Consider the following 25,708-nt stretch of genomic DNA (forward strand, 5'->3'; position numbering starts at 1 on the left):
ATAACTGAAAAGTTTTTACCTGAAACAGTGGTTATTACAAAGTCTACTTTACTTACTTAGCAACGTGGGACCCAGGATCGATGCTCTAAGTGGTAAGTAGATAAAATTCTTCTATGAAGATATGGGTTATACCGGGGGATAACTTGAAAATATAGTTTGACCTGAATAGCACCCACCTAAGTCTGCATAGGAGTCAGGGAGTGAGAATCCCTGTTCACCATTTAGAATGTCTTATTGATCCTTTTTGGTATAGGGGGAATTCTAAGAATAGTGGTGAGTTTTTTACTTCAGGGGGGGAGGAATGATATGCTGGCGAGGATTGACGGTTGGGGGGGGGGGGCAGTGTTTATGTGGAGATCTGCCAAAGGCTCCTTGATGGGGTCTGGGGGCCATTAAGCTGAAGTGTTGATCAGGGCGCCCTTTAAAGATAGCATCTTGATCTCTCTGGAGACGCTTGCTGGTTCCATGAGGCCGCGCTCTGCCCCTCTAGCGTACCTGCGTTAACCACGGCCACTGTTTTATTTTCTCCAAGAGGCTCAATGTCTGGAGAGAAAACCAGTCTACCACTGGAGATTTACACTCCAGTTTTCAGTACGAGCCTGTACCAAATTCTGGTAAGATTCTACCCAACATTTCAACCTTTGAACAGAACTTGGAAAAGTTAGAGATGTAATAAAATTTTACCAATGGGTGGGAGGTGTTTGCCAATGAGTGGGTTATACAAGTACAGGAAGAGCTGTGGAAGTCAGGAGAGATTGAGTGACAGTCTGATGAACCAGCTGGTATATGTTGATACTTATTGTCACATGTACCGAAGTATAGTGAAAAGTACTTTTCTGTGGCCAAGGGAACGTACACAATATGTACGTAGTAGACAAAAGAATAATCGACAGAACAGTGATAAGAGATACAAGAGGGCAGCATGGTAGCACAGTGGTTAGCACAGTTGCTTCACAGCTCCGGGGTCCCAGGTTCAATTCCCAGCTTGGGTCACTGTCTGCGGAGCCTGCACATTTTCCCTGTGTCTGCGTGGGTTTCTTCCGGGTGTTCCAGTTTCCTCCCACAGTCCAAAGATGTGCGTGTCAGGTGGATTGCCCTTAGTGTCCAAAAAAGAAGTTAAGATGGGTTACAGGGATAGGGTTGGCTTGAGTAGGGTGCTCTTTCCAAGGGTCGGTGCAGACTCGATGGGTCGAATGGCCCCCTTCTGCACTGTAAATTCTATGATTCTATGAAAAGGGTCTGGTTGAGACAGCTCGCAGAGGGTCACCATGCTCCGGCGCCATCTTGACCCTCTGCTGCGTTGGTGCCTACTTGGACTACATTGAGGTGGTGGATTTATTTTAAAATTATTTCATGAAATGTGGGTGTCACTGGCTGAACCAGCATCTATTGCCCATCCCGGAACATTTAAGAGTCAACAACAATGCACTACATTGCTGTGGACCTGGAGTCACATGTAGGCCTGGCCAGGTAAGGATGGCAGATTAATGAACCAGATGGGTTTTTACTGCAATCGACAATAGTTTCATGGTCATTATTAGACTTTTAATTCCAGATATTTATTGAATTCAAATTTCACCATCTGCCATGGTGGGATTTGAACCCTGGTCCCCAGACCATTACCCTGAGTCTATGTATTACGAGTCTAGTGACAATTCCACTCCACTGCCTCCCCTACAAGGGCAATAATCAGCAGACCATCATCCAGGGGTACTTTCTGCATAAAATAAAAACAGACAACGCTGGAAAAGGTCAGTATGTCTGGCAGCATCTGTGGAGCGAGAAGCGGAGTTAACGTTTTGAGTCCATATGACTCTTTATTTGTACATATTGGGAGGGTTTTAACCAGAGCGGCAGCAGTAATTTGCTTATGTTGGAGAGATTGTGGAAGGGTGGGTGAGGGTTATGGGGAGCCAACGATGTGCAAGTTTAAATCATGAAAGGTCTGACTAGAGGTGTTCCCATTCGAGAAAGGATCAAGACAAGGGGGCACAGATTTAAAGGAATTGGCGAAAGAGGTAACTGACAAAAAGAACAAAAGCAACATGAGGAAGAGTTTTGTCACACAGCAAGTAGCTAAGGGCTGGAGTACACTGCTTGAGAGTGTGGTGGAGACTGCTTCAATCGAGGCATTCAAAATGGAATTAGACCATTGTTTGAAAAGGAACAATATGCAGGGTTACAGGGAGAATGGCATTATGTGAATTACTCAATCGGAGAGCTGGTGCAGACACAACGAGTTGAATGGCCTCCCTCTGCACTGTAACAATTCTGTAATAAAAGTTAGTTTTACAGAGCCAAAGGGAGTGATTTTGGTCCAAGGAAACAAAAGGTGTGCCTACAGCAAGTGTGCTACTGTCTGAAAGCAAAATTCAGAGAAAAATGAGGTAAAAAGAGGGTTATCGCCTGAAATTGTTGAACTCAATGTCAAGTCCAGAAGGTTGCAAAGTGCCTAATTGAAAGATAAGGCAGAGTTCGTCAAGTTTGCGTTGCGCTTCACCGAAACAGTGAATAATAAGGACATGCCCGTCGGCGTGAGAGCAAGGTGGAGAATTTAAATGCCAAACCACCAGAAGCTGGTAGTATGAACGGACGTGTCCCACCAAGTGGTCACCCAATCTGTGTTTGGACTCCTCAATTGAGGAGACTGTGAGCAGCAAATGCAGTATATTAAATCAAATTTCTTCACTGTGTCTATCTTAAAACCCTTTAGAGACAGCATAGAAAAAGGATCCTTGTTCCATCAGTTCGGGCTGCAACAGCTTAAACTTTCACTTCATTATTTACATGGTTTGGTTGTTCAATCCCATACACTCTCCTCCACATGATGAAGGGTATTAGGTTTTGGGGACAGTAAAACAAAGGATACTGCAGACACTAATTTGTTTTCAACACTTTAGAAAGTAGAGAATTTCTTCCCTTTAACATCTTGTGGGTCGACCTAAACGTAGCAGATGTCCTGAGCACTTCCCGGTTCTGTGTGTACAGTTAGTGTCGTAAATCTGCACTTACCTTTAGTTCACAGTTCTGGTTCACTGCTAGATTGCTGGGTTTGAGGTCCTGCAATGAAACAATTCACGTAACTACCTTTCAGAGAATCTAGCAGAGAATCAGCAAAATGTATAGTCGGGAAGGAGGACATTCGGTCCATCTTGTCCCTGCTGGCTGTCAAGCAGCCATCCAGCCTAATCCCGTGCTCCAGTTTGGAGTCCGTAGCCTTGTACATCACGACACTTCACGTGCACACCAAAGTACTTTTTAAATTTTATGAGGGTTTCTCTCTGTACCAGCGTTCAGGAAATGAGTTTCAGAAGATCCCCCCCCACACTCTGAGAGACAATGGTTCCCCTCCAATACCCTCCAAATTTCCTACCTCTCACTCTAAATCTGTCCTCTTCAACAAAGTGGAATAGTGCCTCCCTATCCACACTCTCTAGACCCCTCATAATTTTATACACTGGCATTAATTATCTCAATAGAAAGGTTAATGGGAGTGATCCTTCCACTGCGTCGAGCTCGGCCAGGAGAATCGTGGCAGAGGCCCAAATCGGGCTTCACCTCGAGGCTCCCGCCGCAATCTGGATCATGACTCACTGGGTGTGATCCAGATAAACATATTTATCATTTAAATATGCATGACTGATTTGAGTCTGTATTCCTCGGCGTCTGGGAGTCACTGGCTGCACTGGCATGGCCTCAACTGGGCGCCAGTTAGTACTGGTCTCCACAAGCGGAGACCAGGTGTGATGGTCACTTATAGGTCTCAGAGGCCATTGCAACTCCCCAGGTGCTCGAGACAGGGAAGCGTAGTACCCTGGCACCCTCCCGGCACCTGGGCACCCTGGCAGTGCCAACTGGGCACACTGGCAGTGCCAGCCTGGTGCTGTCTGTCTGCACAGTTGGCACTTCTAGGGTTACAAGGGCACTACCAAGGTGCCAGGCTGGCACTACCTGGGTGCCAGGTTGGCATTGCCAAGAGTCAGGGCCAGAGGGGGGCCATGCCCATGAAAGGGGGGGTATAAAGGACGTTGACGTGAAGGGGTGTATGTAGGGGCATCATAAACATTGTCATAGAATTTAGTGCTGAAGGGGGCCATTCAGCCCATCGAGTCTGCACCGGCCCTTACAAAGAGCACCCCACCCAAATCCACATATCTACCCTATCCCCATAATCCAGCAACCCCCACTGAACCTTTTTGGACACTAAGGGCAATTTAGCATGGCCAATCCACTTAACCCGCACAAGTTTGGACTGTAGGAGGAAACGGGAACACCCGGAGGAAACCCACGCAGACATGGGGAGAATGTGCAGACTCCGCACTGACAGTGACCCAGCCGGGAATCGAACCTGGAACCCTGGAGCTGTGAAGCAATTGTGCTAACCACTATGCTACTGTGGAGGGGGGGTGACCTGAAAGAGGGAGCTGGAAAAGGGGGGGGCCCTCAGCGACCGCATAGTGGGGTGTCCTCACTTGGGGTAATTTCCGTGTCTGTGAGGCGTGACACTGCCTGTGGGTGGTGGTGGTGGGGGGGTTTGGGGAGGCACCCTCATGCTCATTATGGGTGGGGGGAGGGGGGTGAGGCACCCTCATGCTCATTTAGAGATCGTGGCACCCTTTCAAAATGGCGGCCTGATCTCGGAGGAGCCATTCTCGATAGCGAGTTCAGCTCCCCACTGCTGAGTAAATTCCTAAGTGTGGGCTAGATCGGGGAGAAACACCACAAGTTCCAAAAAAAATGATAAGTGTGGTTGAATACCGGTCTGAATCTCACCCAAAAGCCGGCAGGAAACACCCTGTCAAAACGCCCAAAATGAGTTATTTTGTCTGAATCATGCCCATTAATTTGCTATGTGCAATGACACTGTTAAATAAAATTTCCTTCCCAATTATCATGGAGAGTGATAGTCAGTTGGTCATTGGTTTTAAACTTAGACTCTGGTAGGGATTTCCAGTTGACTTGTATTGAATCTCAGAGTATCAGGTTAGGAGCTGATGACCCCTGGGATTAAACCTTGGATTAAACCTTGGATTGTCTTGTTGGGAGCCCCTTTCAATGAACGCAGAGATTTAACTGGGGATTCTCCGGTTAGAGTTCCAGTCAGTTTGGACTGAGATTTGAGCTGATATTCTCTAGTTGGAAATGTAGGCCCGAGATTTAGATTCTCCTGTTCAGAATTTTCCATTGTTTTGGTGCAATGGTTAAAAACGAGAAATGAACCCATCCATTTTGTAGCAACCCCAACTAAGGAGCAAATTTGGAGAGGCTTAGATGAAAAGTGGCAGAGAACATTTTCTAATGGCTTAAAAGGGATCATCTGAATTGAGTTACTCAAAAACATCCTTTTGGCCAGGATTAAGGCAGACGAACAACTGAATAAAGATGAAACATCTCCTTTAAAAATAACCTTTATTTAAGTATGTTGCCTTCTCAACCTTGCCCCATGCCTGGGGTGTGGTGATCCTCAGGTTAAATCACCATCAGTCAGCTCTCCCCCTCAAAGGGGAAAGCAACCTATGGTCATCTGGGACTGTGGCGACTTTACCTTTACTTATGACATAAATAGATGATGTAAAATGATAAAGTTATTTGTGGTTAACAAGTCATTTCACCTCACAGAAGCAATTGTGCATCTCAATGGGACATTCTGTAAAGGGTTATGAAGGAAAGTACCTTACCCGGTGTACAATCCCAGCAGAATGGATGTACTGTGTGAGAGATCAGAAACAATATCAGTAAATTTTAAAGTAAAAACCTTACAAGTTGACATTGAAGGACACTCGTGAATTACTGACCCACTATTGGCATTTTCAATGCAGGTGTCTGCATTTTGAATAGATGTGGGACCCCACAGCACACACCGATTTGGGGAGATGGGTTGGTTGAGTGGAGATGAGTTCTACTTCCGCCATTGCATATGAAGGTCTCCAAATCTTACATAGAGATAAAACTTCCACCGAATAAGCAGTTATAATGTATACTTACCCTCCTCATTAGAGCTCATGTACTTGGGGACTTCTAACAGTTTCACCCATTTTCACTAATAAATACACGGGGTGAATTTGTAAAAAAAAACTCCTATATTTGAGAAGGAAAGGGCTGTAAAATGCCCCATCATTTTGTCACCGAAAATGGAGCATGGAGATACTCCCGTATTACATCTGTGATGCTAACCAGATGTTGGGAGAACCACCATAACTACAAGAATGTTATTAACAAGATAATACAATGTATATGATGATCGCAATATATGATTCGTAAATATGTTGTAAGCTGGATATACTATATACAATGACCACAATATATTATTCATAATAGTATCGTAAAATCGATACATGACAAATTATCACTTTTCATGACATACAGTCTGAAATTAACATACACACAATCATCACAATATCTGACTTTAAAAAAAATAATTTTAAAGTACCCAATTCTTTTTTTCCAATTAAGGAGCAATTTATTGTGGCCAATCCACCTACCCTGCATATCTTTGGGTTGTGGGGGCGAGACCCACGCAGACACGGGGAGAATGTGCAAACTCCACACGTACAGTGATCCGGTGCCATTATCGAACCCGGGCCCTCGGCGCCGTGAGGCAGCAGTGCTAACCACTGTGCCACCATGCCTCCTTCACAATACCCGAGTTGGCACTTTGATATAATATTGAGGGAAGCCACATTGTGGCTTCAACAGGAGGCATTTAGGAGGCTTCTGCGAATTGTGCTGTATAAATGTAGTCTTTAATCCCAGTGTGCATTTGGGAATCTGTCCTTTCCGACAGTCTTATCCAAAATATGCACCGTCAGGCAGCAACTAACCGAATCCAAAAGGATCTTCACTGTCATAATATACACCAGTATATCATGGTGCAGACACACACTGATGGACACACAGTGAGACCAATCAATACACACAACACCGCAGCCAATCACCAGTGAGAGCACACGCACTATAAAGACAGGGGGCATCAGAGTTCCCGCTCATTCGAGTAGCAGCTAGCTAGGAGGACAGAGCTCACAGCGTGCAACACAGACATTCACCATGTGCGGAGTGCATTGACTAGTTAGGACAAGGCAAAAGTCTTTAGTTAAAGCTAGTATCGTATTAACCCACAGTCTGAGTATGTTTAAACAGTTAATTATTCAATAAAATAGTGTTGCACTATTTCAAGTGTTGGTGACCTGTATGTGATCCAGAACACCCAACACATCATTCACAACTTGGGTCAAAGAATACATATATCTCGTGTTTTTGAATTTTATCACATAAGGCCACTTCACAAAGTTTCATTCCAGTTAATTCCCCTTTTCCAATTGCTCCCACCTTCCCCTTTCGTCTCGCAAAATTTACGAGATTCTGTGTGAAATATCATCTGTATGGAAAGGGATCCAATACAATCTGTTAAAAGATCCTGCTCGTGTTTACGAGGTGCGCAGGTTAACAAGCGCTCATAGATATCCTCCTGTATCACAGCCATTTTACCGAGAAATACTGAATGAATGTACAAGACACTGGTTTTATGGCCAGTCTGGATGGAAATTTCAGGGCAATTAACTTGCTGAATTAAGGCAGAAGGATTGGTCTTCCTGACTGTTAGACCTCGGGCCGTGTTTAGCATGTGTGCTCCTTCAGTTGATTAAATCACGACAAAAATCACATTTTCCTGCTGCCAGATTTACTTCCGTCCCTGCCAGACATGTCAAAACAGCTTTTTTAAAAATTCACATCAAGCTTTTCCGATCCTTTCATTCCAAGCTTTTTTTCTCCCTGTTTGACATCTGTTCCCATGACCAACGCAGCATTGATAATGGAATTAAATTAGAGTTACAAATAGAAGCTGAATCACTGAGAAGGATTTTATGGAAGATGGGCAGACAATTCACCCTTCTGTTTTAACCACAAACACTGAATTGAGTATATTTGGATCAAGTAAAGCCCCTCTTATTTATTAAAGACTGAAATTGAACATATCAGTAACTCCACTGACATCGCAGGGGGATTCGGAGTGATAAAAACGTGGTTGCCGTCGGTTAGCCCATATTTCTGGAACTATCACACCATCGCATGAGATTTTCAATGTGTTTGGATTCATCTGCACTAATTAAAAACGTGTTAAAATAACAGAGAGGAAAGAAAAGTCTGTCCAAGCACCTGCTCGGACGCATCTGGTTCCGGCTATTTGGGAGACTGCTGCGCAGCATAAATAAAATGGATGCACAGAAAGTCTATCCAGAGTCCTGCCAAGTGATCCTGAAATCAGTAACAGTGTTGCTACCTCACACTTCAGAGAATTTTAGAATTTAGGATTTCACACGCATTAAATCATTGCAGGTCCTGAAGGTGCCTCAAAACCAAGCTCAGGCTGATTTCACTGTCTCATAAGATAACAAAGAAATTATCTGGAAAAGTCCATAAATGTAAACATTCCCAATGATTCATTCCTCGTTCTGAGCAAGAACAGGCCAGGATGGTGCATAGGTTTGTGATGATTTAACTTATTCCGTCGGGACCAGTGGTAGGACGCCACAATTAATATCACGGTTCTGGGTTAGTGAGGGAAATACCAGATGGTTTCCTGCTCTTCACTGCCATCTGGCTACCCCTGCCGGAAGTAAGACCATAAGACGTAGGAGCAGAAGCAGGCCATTCAGCCCATCGAGCCTGCTCCGCCATTCAATGAGATCACCACTTCGCTGATGTGATAATCCTCAACTTCACTTTCTTGCCTTATCCCCATAACCCCCGATTCTCTTACTGATTAAAGTGTGCGTAGATTAGGCTGAATTTTGTCGGGTCTGTGAAGGCCTCAGTGACTGGCAGCCACCTCAGCTGTTTAGGGAACCCCTTCCGCTGCATTTTAGGTCCATCCAGCAACATCCAGTTGTGGTCGGCGCTCCCATCCCTTTAAAAGACCGCCCCCAAGAACTGCTACCCAGGCGCAGGGCTGGTAGATCGCTATTCTCAGTAGCACCACAGAGTGGTGGCCACTGCCGGGACTGTGCCCAGCCCAGGTTGCAGGGAGGGAGGCCACCCGTGCAACAAGACAAGTACTTAGGTGGGCTTGGGGCTCAACAGGGCCAGTCAGCAGGTCCCTGTGAGGGGGATATGGGTTGGTGAGGGTGGGAGAAATGTCACGGGGCAGCCATCGTCACTGTGGGAACTGTTCATAGGCCACAGAGTGCCCGATTGGGAGGGTCCCTCACCCCGAGCCCACAAGCAAGAGCCAAGGTTTTCCAAGCTATCTCCCCAAGTGGTGGAGGACCCACCCACCACTGATAAAATGGCAGCGGTAGCTGAAAGAGGCTCAGTTGGTCTTTTAAGCAACATAATTGACCTCTGGGTGAGAAGGCCGTCCTCCACCTTCCTCCTTGCTGGTGCCATTATGGTGGGAAGGTGATCGACAATCTGCTTCCCCTGCCTTCCTGTTGGGTGAGGATTGGATTGAGCCTGCATAATGTCTTATATTACCCAACAGCATTCAATCTTGCACATGAATCGTGGATGAGCCTTAGGAGGATGATTCATACCCATAGAACCATAACCGAGTAAAGTGTCAAATCCCTTCAGGCGAGGTCAGAGATGCAAAATAACCAGAGGTAAAAAGCAGTAAAATCGGTCAGTTGGACATACCAGCAACCACTAATCATAGGTATACAAGTAGGCCCCTGTCTGGGTTTGAGGCTATTATTATCCCCAAGGAACTAAAGTAGGTTCGGATTGCAATGAGCTCGATCCAGCACACAGATGCTTTGGACAATACTGAAGTTTCTTCCTGTCCAGCGGCAATAATTACAGGTATGCTTGAGGTTGGAACTACCTTTGTCCTTCTCCGGGAATCTATCCCTTACAACCCTCCTTCTCCTCACCTTCAGCCCACGTAGAATCTGGTAAAGAATAAACACCACCATATTCTCGGAGAGCTTCTGTTTTTTCATGATATGACTGAGGTCCCGCTCCACAAATGGCATCACCAGGTAACTGTGGAGAGAATTTACACACGCAGGGGTGAACATTCACACGTACTCTAGCAACTTCAGTCAGCCAAGTTTTAAAACATTTTACATTCATATATTCTATGTTTGGAAGTAAGGTTTATTCAGAATCTTTATTATTTTGACAGATATGATAACCTTCAAGTGCTTGCTATTTTTTATATCTGATCTACAAGCACTGGATAAAAATTATGGAAGTGACTTCCGGGTGCGGCGATGACCAGCTAAGTCGCACGTTTCGGCAGCTCCCTGTGGAACGGACTTTTGGGCTCTTAATAAGAGCCCCAACGGCAATTTTAACGGCTAGAAGCACTGTGCGGTAAACCAGAAGGGAATCCCCCCTGGATACGGATGGAAAAAGGAGAGGAAAGTGGCCGGATTGCGGTGGATCCTTTAGAGCAGCGGCAAGGAAGGCAAGCAAAAACCAAGATGGCGTCGGAAGGTGGCAGTTTAATATGGGGCCCTGAACAACACGAGTTTTTGAAACGCTGCGTGGAAGAGCTTAAAAAGGAGATGAAGAAGGAGCTGTTGGCCCCGATATTACAGGCGATCGAAGGGCTAAAGGATGAGCAAAAGACCCAGGAGCGGGAGCTTCGGGTCGTGAAGGCAAAGGCTGCCGAGAACGAGGACGATATACAGGGCCTGGTGGTGAAGACGGAGATGCACGAGGCACACCATAAACGATGTGTGGAAAGATTGGAGGTGCTGGAGAATAACGCGAGGAGGAATAATTTAAGGATTCTTGATCTTCCTGAAGGTGCAGAAGGAGCAGACATCGGGGCATATGTGAGCACGATGCTGCACTCGTTAATGGGAGCGGAGGCCCCGGCGGGTCCGCTGGAGGTGGAGGGAGCATACCGAGTGATGGCGCGAGGACCGAGAGCAGGAGAAATTCCTAGAGCCATAGTGGTGAGATTCCTCCGTTTTAAGGACAAAGAGATGGTCCTTAGATGGGCAAAGAAAACTCGGAGCAGTAGGTGGGAGAACGCGGTGATCCGCGTTTATCAAGACTGGAGTGCGGAGGTGGCGAGAAGGAGGGCGAGCTTTAATCGGGCCAAGGCGGTGCTTCACAAAAAGAAGATAAAATGTGGAATGCTACAACCGGCAAGACTGTGGGTCACATATCAAGGGAGGCACCACTACTTTGAGACGGCGGATGAGGCGTGGACTTTTATTGTGGAAGAAAAACTGGAATAAGCGGGTTACTAAAAAAGAACGTTTGAAACAAAGTGGTGGGGCGAGTATGGGGGGTGAAGAGGGGGGAAAAAGGGGGGGAAAAGGTGAGTTTTATGTTATTAATCCTGCGATGCGGTAACTTTTCTCTCTTCCACAGGTGGTGGTGGAGGGAGGAAGGGAGGTGGAGGAGATGGGGCGTTGGCCATGGGGGGCGGGGCCAAAAGGAAAGCGCGGGCTTTGTTCCCGCGCTATGATAATCATGGCGGGAATAGGGAAGCAGGAAGGAGGGGGCGTCGCGCGGTGCGAGCCGAGGTCACGGGGGGAAGCCGAGGTCGGCCAGAGTTTGCAGACTTCTGGGAGCAACATGGGGGGGTGTAACTACGCTAGTGGGGGATCTAGCGGGGGGAGGGGGATGGGAGGGGGGAGTTACTGGGTTGCTGCTGCTGGGGAGAGGGGGGAGCCGGAATGGGGTGGGGTGGGCAGGGGGGCGCCGCCTGGGGGGGACACAGCTGCGTGGGAACCGGGTGAGGAGCTGGAAAAAGGGGATGGCTAATCGACATGGGGGGGGGGGGGTAAAAAGCCCCCCAACCCCGTTGATCACGTGGAATGTGAGAGGGCTGAACGGGCCGATAAAGAGGGCACGAGTACTCGCACACCTTAAGAAACTTAAGGCAGACGTGGTTATGTTACAAGAGATGCATTTGAAACTTATAGACCAGGTTAGACTACGCAAAGGATGGGTGGGGCAGGTGTTTCATTCGGGGCTAGATGCGAAAAACAGGGGGGTGGCTATACTAGTGGGGAAGCGGGTTATGTTTGAGGCAAAGACCATAGTGGCGGATAGCGGGGGCAGATACGTGATGGTGAGTGGCAAATTACAGGGGGAGGCGGTGGTCTTGGTAAACGTATATGCCCCGAACTGGGATGATGCCAATTTTATGAGTCGCATGCTAGGACGCATCCCGGACCTAGAGGTGGGAAAGTTGGTAATGGGTGGAGATTTTAATATGGTGCTGGAGCCAGGGCTGGACAGGTTGAGATCCAGGACTGGAAGGAGGCCGGCTGCAGCCAAGGTGCTTAAAGATTTTATGGAGCAGATGGGAGGAGTAGACCCGTGGAGATTTAGCAGACCTAGGTGTAAGGAGTTTTCGTTTTTCTCCTATGTCCACAAAGTTTATTCGCGAATAGACTTTTTTGTCTTGGGAAGGGCGTTGATCCCGAAGGTGAGGGGGACGGAGTATACGGCTATAGCCATTTCGGATCACGCTCCACATTGGGTAGACTTGGAGATAGGGGAGGAAACAGAAGGGCGTCCACCCTGGAGAATGGACATGGGACTAATGGCAGATGAAGGGGTGTGTCTAAGGGTGAGGGGGTGCATTGAAAAATACTTGGAACTCAATGATAATGGGGAGGTCCAGGTGGGAGTGGTCTGGGAGGCGCTGAAGGCAGTGGTTAGAGGGGAGCTGATATCAATAAGGGCACATAAAGGAAAGCAGGAGAGTAGGGAACGGGAGCGGTTGCTGCAAGAACTTCTGAGGGTGGACAGGCAATATGCGGAGGCACCGGAGGAGGGACTGTACAGGGAAAGGCAAAGGTTACACGTAGAATTTGACTTGCTGACAACGGGTACTGCAGAAGCACAGTGGAGGAAGGCACAGGGTGAACAGTATGAGTACGGGGAGAAGGCGAGCAGGTTGCTGGCCCACCAATTGAGGAAAAGGGGAGCAGCGAGGGAAATAGGGGGAGTGAGGGATGAGGAAGGAGAGATAGAGTGGGGAGCGGAGAGAGTGAATGGAGTGTTCAAGGCATTCTATAAAAAGATTATACGAAGCTCGGCCCCCGGATGGGAAGGAGAGAATGATGTGCTTCCTGGACCGGCTGGAATTTCCTAAGATGGAGGAGCAGGAGAGGGTGGGACTGGGAGCACAGATCGAGATAGAGGAAGTAGTGAAAGGAATTAGCAGTATGCAGGCGGGGAAGGCTCCGGGACCGGATGGATTTCCAGTCGAATTTTATAGGAAATATGTGGACTTGCTTGCCCCGATACGGATGAGAACCTTTAATGAGGCGAAGGAAAGGGGACAGCTGCCCCCGACTATGTCGTAGGCAACGATATCGCTTCTCCTAAAGAAGGAAAAAGACCCGCTGCAATGCGGGTCCTATAGACCTATTTCCCTCCTAAATGTAGACGCTAAGATTCTGGCCAAGGTAATGGCAATGAGGATAGAGGATTGTGTCCCGGGGGTAGTCCATGAGGACCAAACTGGGTTTGTGAAGGGGAGACAGCTGAATACGAATATACGGAGGCTGCTAGGGGTAATGATGATGCCCCCACCAGAGGGGGAAACGGAGATAGTGGTGGCGATGGATGCCGAGAAAGCATTATTTGTGGGAGGTGTTGAGGAGATTTGGCTTTGGAGATGAGTATATTAGATGGGTACAGCTGCTGTATAGGGCCCCGATGGCGAGCGTGGTCACGAATGGACGGGGGTCTGCGTATTTTCGGCTCCATAGAGGGACGAGGCAGGGATGTCCTCTGTCCCCATTATTGTTTGCACTGGCGATTGAGCCCCTGGCAATAGCATTGAGGGGTTCCAGGAAGTGGAGGGGAGTACTCAGGGGAGGAGAGGAACACCGGGTATCTCTTTACGCGGACGATTTATTGGTGTATGTGGCGGACCCGGCGGAGGGGATGCCAGAGATAATGCGGATACTTGGGGAGTTTGGAGAATTTTCAGGATATAAGCTGAACATGGGGAAAAGTGAGCTGTTTGTGGTGCATCCAGGGGAGCAGAGCAGAGAAATAGAGGACTTACCGCTGAGGAAGGTAACAAGGGACTTTCGCTACTTGGGGATCCAGATAGCCAAGAATTGGGGTACATTGCATAGGTTAAACTTAACGCGGTTGGTGGAACAGATGGAGGAGGACTTCAAGAGATGGGACATGGTATCCCTGTCACTGGCAGGGAGGGTACAAGCGGTTAAAATGGTGGTCCTCCCGAGATTCCTCTTTGTGTTTCAGTGCCTCCCGGTGGTGATCACGAAGGCTTTTTCAAAAGGATTGAGAAGAGTATCATGAGTTTTGTGTGGGCCGGGAAGACCCTGAGAGTGAGGAAGGGATTTTTGTAGCTTAGTAGGGATAGGGGGGGCTGGCGCTACCGAGCCTGAGTGAGTACTACTGGGCCGCCAACATCTCAATGGTATGTAAGTGGATGGGAGAAGAGGAGGGAGCGGCGTGGAAGAGATTGGAGAAGGCGTCCTGTAGGGGGACTTGCCTACAAGCCATGGTGACGGCGCCGTTGCCGTTCTCACCGAAGAAATACACCACAAGCCCGGTGGTGGTGGCTACTCTGAAAATTTGGGGGCAATGGAGACGGCATAGGGGAAAGACGGGAGCCTCGGTGTGGTCCCCGATAAGAAATAATCATAGGTTTGCTCCGGGGAGAATGGATGGGGGATTTGGAACATGGCAAAGAGCAGGAGTAACACAATTGAGAGATCTGTTTGTAGATGGGACGTTTGCAAGTCTGGGAGCGCTGGCCGAAAAATATGGGTTGCCCCAAGGGAATGCATTCCGGTATATGCAACTGAGGGCTTTTGCGAGGCAACAGGTGAGGGAATTCCCGCAGCTCCCGACGCAGGAGGTGCAGGACAGAGTGATCTCAAAGACATGGGTGGGGGATGGTAAGGTATCAGACATATATAGGGAAATGAGGGACGAGGGGGAGATTATGGTAGACGAGCTGAAAGGGAAATGGGAAGAAGAGCTGGGGGAGGAGATTGAGGAGGGGCTGTGGGCTGATGCCCCAAGTAGGGTAAACTCATCGTCCTCGTGTGCCAGGCTAAGCCTGATACAATTTAAGGTGTTACACAGGGCGCATATGACTGGAGCACGGCTCAGTAAATTTTTTGGAGTAGAGGATAGGTGTGCGAGATGCTCGAGAAGCCCAGCGAATCGCACCCACATGTTCTGGTCATGTCCGGCACTACAGGGTTTTTGGGTGGGGGTGACAAAAGTGCTTTCGAAGGTGGTGGGGGTCCAGGTCGAACCAAGCTGGGGGTTGTCTATATTCGGGGTTGCAGAAGAGCCGGGAGTGCAGGAGGTGAAAGAGGCTGATGTTTTGGCCTTTGCGTCCCTAGTAGCCCGGCGCAGGAGACTGTTGATGTGGAAGGAAGCCAAGCCCCCGGGTGTGGAGACCTGGATAAATGACATGGCAGGATTTATAAAGCTGGAACGGATTAAGTTCGTCCTAAGGGGATCGGCTCAAGGGTTCACCAGGCGGTGGCAACCGTTCGTCGAATACCTCACAGAAAGATAGAGGGAATGGAAAAGAAGAAGACAGCAGCAGCAACCCGGGGGGGGGAGGGGGGGGGGAGTGGGGGAAGGGGGGGGGGGGAGTGGGGGAAGGGGGGGGAGGAACCAGAGGGATTCTCAGGGATGTTAATATGTAAGTATATAAGTATAATATGTATAGGTTGTTGTTATAGATAATTGTATATTGGACGGTTAAAACATATTTTTGGAGAATATTTATTTGGGACAAGGCAGTTGCCATTTAGTTTTGTTTTTGTTTATATATTATTTATTTCTTGTTTATAAAACTGGCCATTGTTATTTATATTGTGATATTACTGTGTAAAGGATACACAATGTACTGCGATGGTTGGCCAAAAATGTTCAATAAAATATTTTTTTTATAATTAAAAAAAATTATGGAAGTCTGTTCAAGGGCTGAACATGTTATTTGTAAAAAGGAAACGCTTCCATTTGCTTGTTTAAACATAAATTAAATTTTAATTATGACTGAACGTAACTCATTACTTTCCATGTAGATTTCATGTTTTACCACTAGTAAACATAACATATGTGTCCCCCAATGACAAGGTGTAAAATCTATTTCAACCGAATACACCAAGTGGATATTAGTTTCAGTCCCCAATTAATGCTCAATTGTTTGATCTATACCCAACAACAGCATAATCTTGCATTTATATAGCACCATTAATGTAAACCATCCCGCTGTGCTTCGCAGGAACATCACCAAACAGAATTTGACATATATGGCAATTTTCTTTTTTAAATTTAGAGTACACAATTCATTTTTTCCAATTAAGGGGCAATTTAGCGTGTTCAATCCACCTAGCCTGCACATCTTTTGGATTGTGGGGGCGAAACCCACGCAAACACGGGGAGAATGTGCAAACTCCACACGGACAGTGACCCAGAGCCGGGGGGAAGCGAGGGGGTGGGGGGGTTTCTGCAACACGGCAGGGGGTGAGAGATGACATGGTCAAGGGCGAAGAAAGGGGCCATCTGGGATGGACTAGGTACAGAGTGGAATTAAAGGGGCAGGAGTTAAGTGGGGAAGATGACGGACAGTAGAGGGGATTGGAGGCACAAGCCTCCGGTAAGGTTGGTCATGTGGAACATCCGGGGACTGAATGGGCCGGTTAAAAGGTGCGGGTATTCACGCACCTACAAAGAACAAAGAACAAAGAAATGTACAGCACAGGAACAGGCCCTTCGGCCCTCCAAGCCCGTGCCGACCATACTGCCCGACTAAACTACAATCTTCTACACTTCCTGGGTCCGTATCCTTCTATTCCCATCCTATTCATATATTTGTCAAGATGCCCCTTAAATGTCCCTATCGTCCCTGCTTCCACTACCTCCTCCGGTAGTGAGTTCCAGGCACCCACTACCCTCTGCGTAAAAAACTTGCCTCGTACATCTACTCTAAACCTTGCCCCTCTCACCTTAAACCTATGCCCCCTAGTAATTGACCCCTCTACCCTGGGGAAAAGCCTCTGACTATCCACTCTGTCTATGCCCCTCATAATTTTGTATACCTCTATCAGGTCGCCCCTCAACCTCCTTCGTTCCAGTGAGAACAAACCGAGTTTATTCAATCGCTCCTCATAGCTTATGCCCTCCATACCAGGCAACATTCTGGTAAATCCCTTCTGCACCCTCTCTAAAGCCTCCACATCCTTCTGGTCGTGTGGCGACCAGAATTGAACACTATACTCCAAGTGTGGCCTAACTAAGGTTCTATACAGCTGCAACATGACTTGCCAATTCTTATACTCAATGCCCCGGCCAATGAAGGCAAGCATGCCGTATGCCTTCTTGACTACCTTCTCCACCTGTGTTGCCCCTTTCAATGACCTGTGGACCTGTACTCCTAGATCTCTTTGACTTTCAATACTCTTGAGGGTTCTACCATTCACTGTATATTCCCTACCTGCATTAGCCCTTCAAAAATGCATTACCTCACATTTGTCCGGATTAAACTCCATCTGCCATCTCTCCGCCCAAGTCTCCAGACAATCTAAATCCTGCTGTATCCTCAGACAGTCCTCATCGCTATCCGCAATTCCACCAACCTTTGTGTCGTCTGCAAACTTACTAATCAGACCAGTTACATTTTCCTCCAAATCATTTATATATACTACAAACAGCAAAGGTCCCAACACTGATCCCTGTGGAACACCACTGGTCACAGCCCTCCAATTAGAAAAGCATCCCTCCATTGCTACCCTCTGCCTTCTATAGCCTAGCCAGTTCTGTATCCACCTTGCCAGTTCACCCCTGATCCCGTGTGACTTCACCTTTTGTACTAGTCTACCATGAGGGACCTTGTCAAAGGCCTTACTGAAGTCCATATAGACAACATCTACTGCCCTACCTGCATCAATCATCTTAGTGACCTCCTCGAAAGACTCTATCAAGTTAGTGAGACACGACCTCCCCTTCACAAAACCGTGCTGCCTCTCACTAATACGTCCATTTGCTTCCAAATGGGAGTAGATCCTGTCTCGAAGAATTCTCTCCAGTAATTTCCCTACCACTGAAGTAAGGCTCACCGGCCTGTAGCTCCCGGGATTATCCTTGCTACCCTTCTTAAACAGAGGAACAACATTGGCTATTCTCCAGTCCTCCGGGACATCCCCTGAAGACACCGAGGATCCAAAGATTTCTGTCAAGGCCTCAGCAATTTCCTCTCCAGCCTCCTTCAGTATTCTGGGGTAGATCCCATCAGGCCCTGGGGACTTATCTACCTTAATATTTTTTAAGACACCCAACACCTCGTCTTTTTGGATCTCAATGTGACCCAGGCTATCTACACCCCCTTCTCCAGACTCAACATCTGCCAATTCCTTCTCTTTGGTGAATACTGATGCAAAGTATTCATTTAGTACCTCGCCCATTTCCTCTGGCTCCACACATAGATTCCCTTGCCTATCCTTCAGTGGGCCAACCCTTTCCCTGGCTACCCTCTTGCTTTTTATGTACGTGTAAAAAGCCTTGGGATTTTCCTTAACCCTATTTGCCAATGACTTTTCATGACCCCTTCTAGCCCTCCTGACTCCTTGCTTAAGTTCCTTCCTACTTTCCTTATATGCCACACAGGCTTCGTCTGTTCCCAGCCTTTTAGCCCTGACAAATGCCTCCTTTTTCTTTTTGACGAGGCCTACAATATCTCTCGTCATCCAAGGTTCCCGAAAATTGCCGTATTTATCTTTCTTCCTCACAGGAACATGCCTGTCCTGTATTCCTTTCAACTGACACTTGAAAGCCTCCCACATGTCAGATGTTGATTTGCCCTCAAACATCCGCCCCCAATCTATGTTCTTCAGTTCCCGCCTAATATTGTTATAATTAGCCTTCCCCCAATTTAGCACATTCATCCTCGGACCACTCTTATCCTTGTCCACCAGTACTTTAAAACTTACTGAATTGTGGTCACTGTTACCGAAATGCTCCCCTACTGAAACATCTACCACCTGGCCGGGCTCATTCCCCAATACCAGGTCCAGTACCGCCCCTTCCCTAGTTGGACTGTTTACATATTGTTTTAAGAAGCCCTCCTGGATGCTCCTTACAAACTCCGCCCCGTCTAAGCCCCTGGCACTAAGTGAGTCCCAGTCAATATTGGGGAAGTTGAAGTCTCCCATCACCACAACCCTGTTGTTTTTACTCTTTTCCAAAATCTGTCTACCTATCTGCTCCTCTATCTCCCGCTGGCTGTTGGGAGGCCTGTAGTATACCCCCAACATTGTGACTGCACCCTTCTTATTCCTGATCTCTACCCATATAGCCTCACTGCCCTCTGAGGTGTCCTCTCGCAGTACAGCTGTGATATTCTCCCGAACAAGTAGCGCAACTCCGCCTCCCCTTTTACATCCCCCTCTATCCCGCCTGAAACATCTAAATCCTGGAACGTTTAGCTGCCAATCCTGCCCTTCCCTCAACCAGGTCTCTGTAATGGCAACAACATCATAGTTCCAAGTACTAATCCAAGCTCTAAGTTCATCTGCCTTACCCGTAATGCTCCTTGCATTAAAACATATGCACTTCAGGCCACCAGATCCGCTGTGTTCAGCAACTTCTCCCCGTCTGCTTTGCCTCAGAGCCACACTGTCCCTATTCCCTAGTTCTCCCTCAATGCTCTCACCTTCTGACCTATTGCTCCCGTGCCCACCCCCTGCCATACTAGTTTAAACCTCAGGAGCTTGAAAGCGGGGGTGGTCTTTTTGCAGGAGACACACCTCCGTGTGAAGGACCAGGTTAGGTTAAGGAAGGGGTGAGTCGGCCAGGTTTTTCACACGGGGTTTGATTTAAAATAAAGGTGTGTGGTGATTTTAATGAGCAAAACAATGGGATCCGTGAGTGCGAAGGAGGTGAGGGATCCAGGTGGGAGATATGTGATTGAGTGGGGTATTGGAAGGGGCACCGGTGGTGTTGGTAAATGAGTATGCCCCAAATTGGGATGATGTGGGTTTTATGAGGGGGTTGCTGGCAGCAATCCCGGATTTGGCCACGTACCAGTTGATCATGGGAGGAGATTTTAACTGTGTCCTGGGGCCGAGGGTGGATAGATCGAGCCCTAGGTCGATGGGTAGGGTACGAATGGCAAGGAAGCTGGGGGGCTTTATGGAGAGGATGGGTATGGTGGATCCATGGCCCTTTCAGAACCTAGGGGGAAGGGAGTATTCCTTCTTTTCACACGTCTGTAAGGTGTATTCGAGGAATGATTACTTTTTAGTGAGTCGGGAGATTTGGGTTGGGGTGGAGGGGGCAGAGTATGCGGGGATAGTTATCCCGGACCATGCACCCCACTGGCTGGATATTCGGTTCAGTACGGGACGAAAGCAGAGGCCAGGGTGGAGGTTTGGCTCGGGGTTGTTGGCGGATGGAGGTTTTTGTGATAAAGTGCGGTTGGCGATTAGGGATTATGTGGAGTTCAATCAGAGTGGGGAGGTGTCGGGGGGCATTTTTTGGGAAGCACTGAAGGCAGTGGTCCGGGGAGAAATTCTCTCATTTACGGTTCGTGCGAATAAGGAAAGGAGGGCAGAACATGACCGTCTAGTGAGCGAGATAGTGGAGGTGGACAGGGTATATTCGAGGGTGCCCACTGTGGAGGGATTGGCGAGGAGGAAAAAGCTGCAGGGGCAATTTGACAGGCTGACAACGGGGAGGGCGGTAGGGCAACTGCGTAGGGCAAGAGGGGTGCAATACAAGTATGGGGAGAAGGCGAGCCGCATGCTGGCCCACCAGCTGCGGAGGCAGGCTGCGTCCAGGGAAATATTGAAGATCCGGAATGGGGCTGGGTATGTGGCGTCAGAGCCAGGAAAGATAAATGAGGCATTTAGAGAGCATTACCAGGGACTTTATGAGGCAGACCCAGGAGGAGAGGAGGGGGACATGGGGCGGTTTCTGGACGAGCTGATATTTCCCCAGGTGGAGGAAGCAAAGAGGCAGGCGTTGGATGAGCCCCTGGGGCTGAGGGAGGTGCTGGATAGTATCAGGGGTATGAAGTTGGGGAAGGCCCCTGGGCCGGATGGGTACCCGGAAGAATTCTGTAAGGAATTTGCAGCGGACCTGGCACCACATCTGTTGGGGGCGTTTAATGAAGCACTGGAGATGGGGGAGTTGCGGGAGACGATGAAGCAGGCGGTAATCACACTAATCCCCAAAAAAGGGAAGGATCTGGTGGAATGTGGGTCGTATAGACCCATATCACCATTGAACACAGATGTGAAAGTATTGACTAAGTTGTTGGTGGGGAGGATGGAGGATTGTGTCCCGGGGGTGGTTGCAGAGGATCAAACAGGCTTCGTGAAGGGCAGGCAGCTCGGGAGTAATATAAGACGACTGTTGAATGTGGTGATGAATCATTCGAGAGCTCTGGTGGTGGTGTCCATGGACGCGGAGAAAGCATTTGATAGGGTGGAGTGGCGGTACTTGTTCGAAGTTTTGCAAAGGTTTGGGTTTGGGCCGAGATTTGTGGCATGGGTGCTGTATGTGGCGCCAAGAGCGAGGGTGACGACGAGGGCAGCACGGTAGCATTGTGAATAGCACAATTGCTTCACAGCTCCAGGATCCCAGGTTCGATTCCGGCTTGGGTCACTGACTGTGCGGAGTCTGCACATCCTCCCCGTGTGTGCGTGGGTTTCCTCCGGGTGCTCCGGTTTCCTCCCACAGTCCAAAGATGTGCAGGTTAGGTGGATTGGCCCTTAGTGTCCAAAATTGCCCTTAGTGTTGGGTGGGGTTACTGGGTTATGGGGATAGGGTGGAGGTGTTGACCTTGGGTAGGGTGCTCGTTCCAAGAGCCGGTGCAGACTCGATGGGCCGAATGGCCTCCTTCTGCACTGTAAATTCTATGATAATCTATGAATGATATGAGCTCACAAAACTTTGACTTACACAGGGGTACGAGGCAGGGGTGCCCGCTGTCACCGCTGCTGTTTGCGCTGTCCTTCGAGCCATTGGCGATGGGTCTCAGGGGGTCGGCAGAATGGCAGGGGATAATGAGGGGACAGAGGGAGCATCGGGTGTCGCTCTATGCCGATGACCTCTTGCTGTATGTTTCGGATCCGTTGGAGAGTATGGGAAGGATTATGGACCTGTTGGGGAGGTTTGGAGGGTTCTCGGAATACAAGCTGAATGTAGGGAAAAGCGAGCTATTCCCGGTGAATGAGCTGGCTCAGCGGGCTAATTTAGGGGGGGGGATGCAATTTACGGTAGCGAGGAATAGGTTTAGGTACTTGGGGATTCAGGTAGCGAGGGAATGGACGGGGCTCCATAAGTGGAACTTAGCGAAGCTGGTGGAGGAGGCCAGGGAGGATCTTAAGAGGTGAGATACACTGCACTTAACGTTGGCGGGGAGGGTCCAAGTGGTGAAAATGAATATTCTGCCGAGGTTCTGGTTTATCTTTCAGGCTCTCCCGATCTTTATAACAAAGGCCTTTTTTCGGAAAATGGACTCAATCATCTCTGACTTTGCATGCCCAGGGAAGGTGCCGAGGGTGAGGAGGACCCTGCTACAGAGGCAGAGGCAGCAGGGGGGGGGTTGGCATTGCCAAACTTGCTTCATTATTATTGGGCAGCGATTGTGGACAAGGTGCAGCGGTGGTGGGAAGGAGAAGGGGTAGAGTGGGTTAGGATGGAGGAGGTATCTTATAAGGGGTCTAGTTTGAGGGCTATGGTGACGGCAGCATTGCCAATGGCTCCGAGTAGGTATTCAGAGAGCCCAGTAGTGCAGTCCACGGTGAAGATATGGAATCAGCTGAGGAGGCATTTTAGGGTGGAAGGGATGTCGGTGCTAACTCCGCTGTGCGAGAATCATGGGTTTGAGCCCCGGGGGGGGGATGGATAGTGTATACAGGAGGTGGAGGGAAGTGGGGCTGGTCAAGGTGAGGGATTTGGATTTGGAGGAAGGGTTTGCCAGTCTGGAGGAGCTAAGGGAGACGGTAGAGCTGCCGAGGGGTAGTCAGTTCAGTTATCTACAGGTTAGGGACTTTGCACAAAAGGTCTGGAAGGGGTTCCCTAGATTGCCGGGATACACCCTGCTGGAGCGACTGCTGCTTCCGGGTGTGGAAGGGCATGGAGGAATTGGGGATAAGTGGCTGGGGGAACAGGGAGGCGAACGGGTGATGAAGATCAAGGAGGAATGGGAAGCGGAGTTGGGAATGGAGATCAATTGGGGAGTATGGAGTGAGGCACTGCGAAGGGTAAACGGGAACTCCTCTTGTGCAAGGATAAGCCTGATACAGTTTAAGGTGGTGCACAGGGTGCATATGACTCGGGCGAAAATGAGTGGGTTCTTTCAGGGGGTAGCAGTTGAGCGTGAGAGGTGTGGGCGGGGGCCAGCGAATCATGCGCACATGTTTTGGGGTTGTGAAAAATTGGGAAGATTCTGGGCGGAAGTGTTCGCAGTCTTAGCCAGGGTAGTGGAGGAGGAGGCAGACCCGGACCCTTTGGTGGCGATATTTGGGGTTTCAGAGAAGCCGGAGCTCATGGAGAGGAGGAAGGCCGATGTCGTGGCCTTCACCTCTCTGATTGCACGGCGGTGAATTTTGCTGGAGTGGCGGTCGGCATCGCCACCAGGGCTAGCAGCATGGTTGGGTGACCTGTATGACTTCCTGCGGTTAGAGAAGATAAAGTATGAGTTAAGGGGCTCAGCAGGGGAGTTTGAGAAAAGGTGGGGGATGTTCGTGACCGTGTTTGAGGAGCTATTCGTCGCAGGGGGGGTGGGGCGGGTGGGGGGGGCGGGGGGGTGAAAAAGGAGAAAAATCTGTACGAACTGTATAGTTGATTGTTGGGAAGACTGTTTCCCGGGGTGTTCATTTGCTGTAGCCTACTTTGATACAAGTTTGAAAAAATGCATTTAAAAAAAATATATATATATATATCCAAACTCTCTTTGAAAGGTACTTTTGAAACTATTTCTACCACATTTTCAGCCAGTGCATTCAGACCACACTCATTGTGCAGAATTAATGATCCTCATCCCCTCTCTGGTTCTTTGCCAATGATCTCAAACCAATAACCCCTGCTTACCAACCAGTGGAAACAGTTTCTCATTTTTTACTCTATCAAAATCCTTATAGGTTTGAACATCTGTATTAAATCTGGCTTTAACCTTCTCTGCTCTGAAGTAGAACAATTCTAGCTTTTCCTGTCTCTCCACATATTTTTTTCTTTAGCATTTAAACTGTGTTTCTATTGCCCAGGTTTAGATTGAGCCTGTAGTGCGGTTGCATTGGACACATGACCAGAAAGCCTATACTTAAATTGGCTATTTCGTAATGTGTCTGCTTGAGGGTGTTTTTCCTTTATTGTCAACATCAAACCTGGTTTGTCAAGAAAAAAAGTGCCAAAAGTAATTACCAAATTGTTTCCCTGCTCTACTGCTGCTAGTAAGAAACTGCTGCTAGTAAGGGGCAGCACGGTAGCCTTGTGGATAGCACAATTGCTTCACAGCTCCAGGGTCCATGGTTCGATTCCAGCTTGGGTCACTGTCTGTGCGGAGTCTGCACATCCTCCCCGTGTGTGCGTGGGTTTCCTCCGGGTGCTCCGGTTTCCTCCCACAGTCCAAAGATGTGCAGGTTAGGTGGATTGGCCATGATAAATTGCCCTTAGTGTCCAAAATTGCCCTTAGTGTTGGGTGGGGTTACTGGGTTATGGGGATAGGGTGGCGGTGTTGGCCTTGGGTAGGGTGCTCTTTCCAAGAGCCGGTGCAGACTTGATGGGCCGAATGGCCTCCTTCTGCACTGTAAATTCTATGAACTCTATAAGTCAGTGAATGTAGCCTCTGGGCAACATTAGGGTTAGTTCCTGATTCCTGTTAAGTAAACAGAGGGTGTTGGAGGTCCCGGAGAGTGGACGGGAGAGAAATAACTAACTAATTGGCCGAGGGTCCCACTTGTGATCGATCACAAAGCAAGGTGAATAGGTGTGGGTGGGATTGGATTGAGGTTTGATGTTCCAAAGGTCAAATAGCCTACCGACACCGCTCACACAATAAACAGTGGCCTTAGTGGCCTCCCTTAGCCACCATGACACTGCAGTTACGTATAAGGTGAGCGTAAGTAAGTTGATGGGAAAGGAAATATTAATTTATGCTAATTATCACGATCATAAAATCAGAATTACGCAAGTCTGTTCAGATTGTGTCTTTGGCTTCCCCTCACATCAGCTCTTTCTAAACATGTTGCGGCAAAGCTGCAGGAAAGAATGTGGGAACAGAGTCGCTCTTAATCCACCATGAGTAAACATTCTCCTGCTACTTATGTAATCACCACATTCCTGCTTTGTGGGGGGGGGGGGGGGGGGGGGAGAAAGAGGGTGGAGGGACTTGGGATCATGTTACCTAATTCTTAATCTATATTCCAAAACTAAAAACAATAACTTGATTATGTACCAATTCCCTTAAAGGAAGCATGAGAATGTGTGAGAGAGAGAATGAAAGGCAGATGGAGAAGGAAAGAGTGAGGAAAGCAGAGACTGAAAGGCTGGGTTAATTTTCCTCATTGCCCTCCACTAGGTCTTCTGGCACACCATACACTACCAACTACACTCACATAATATCTTTTCTATAGTAAAACTTCACAAAGGCATCAGACATTGCCATAAACAGGTTTGGAGCGTGAGGGGAAGAGATGATGTGTGATGACTGAAGGCATAAAGGAGGCATGCACGAAGTGATGAGAAGGGTCGCCAGCTGGGGTAAGACGTGAAGCCAAGG

The 25,708-nt window shown here is 48.4% G+C and overlaps 1 protein-coding gene across 2 annotated transcripts in view; it reads right to left on the reverse strand.

The window, feature by feature from the left end:
- Positions 1-25,708, reverse strand: part of LOC140388506 (mitogen-activated protein kinase 14B) — a 50,773-nt gene that overhangs the window by 16,717 nt on the left and 8,348 nt on the right. For both annotated transcript variants that reach the window (XM_072472812.1, XM_072472811.1), the window contains exons 4-6: positions 9,870-9,981; positions 5,679-5,708; positions 3,013-3,060 (exon numbers count right to left, since the gene is read on the reverse strand). In XM_072472812.1, the coding sequence (XP_072328913.1) occupies positions 3,013-3,060; positions 5,679-5,708; positions 9,870-9,981 (190 nt within the window). The remainder of the gene's footprint in view (positions 1-3,012; positions 3,061-5,678; positions 5,709-9,869; positions 9,982-25,708) is intronic.

The sequence above is a fragment of the Scyliorhinus torazame genome, chromosome 13, assembly GCF_047496885.1.
Source record: "Scyliorhinus torazame isolate Kashiwa2021f chromosome 13, sScyTor2.1, whole genome shotgun sequence".
Classification (NCBI taxonomy): Eukaryota; Metazoa; Chordata; class Chondrichthyes; order Carcharhiniformes; family Scyliorhinidae; genus Scyliorhinus; species Scyliorhinus torazame.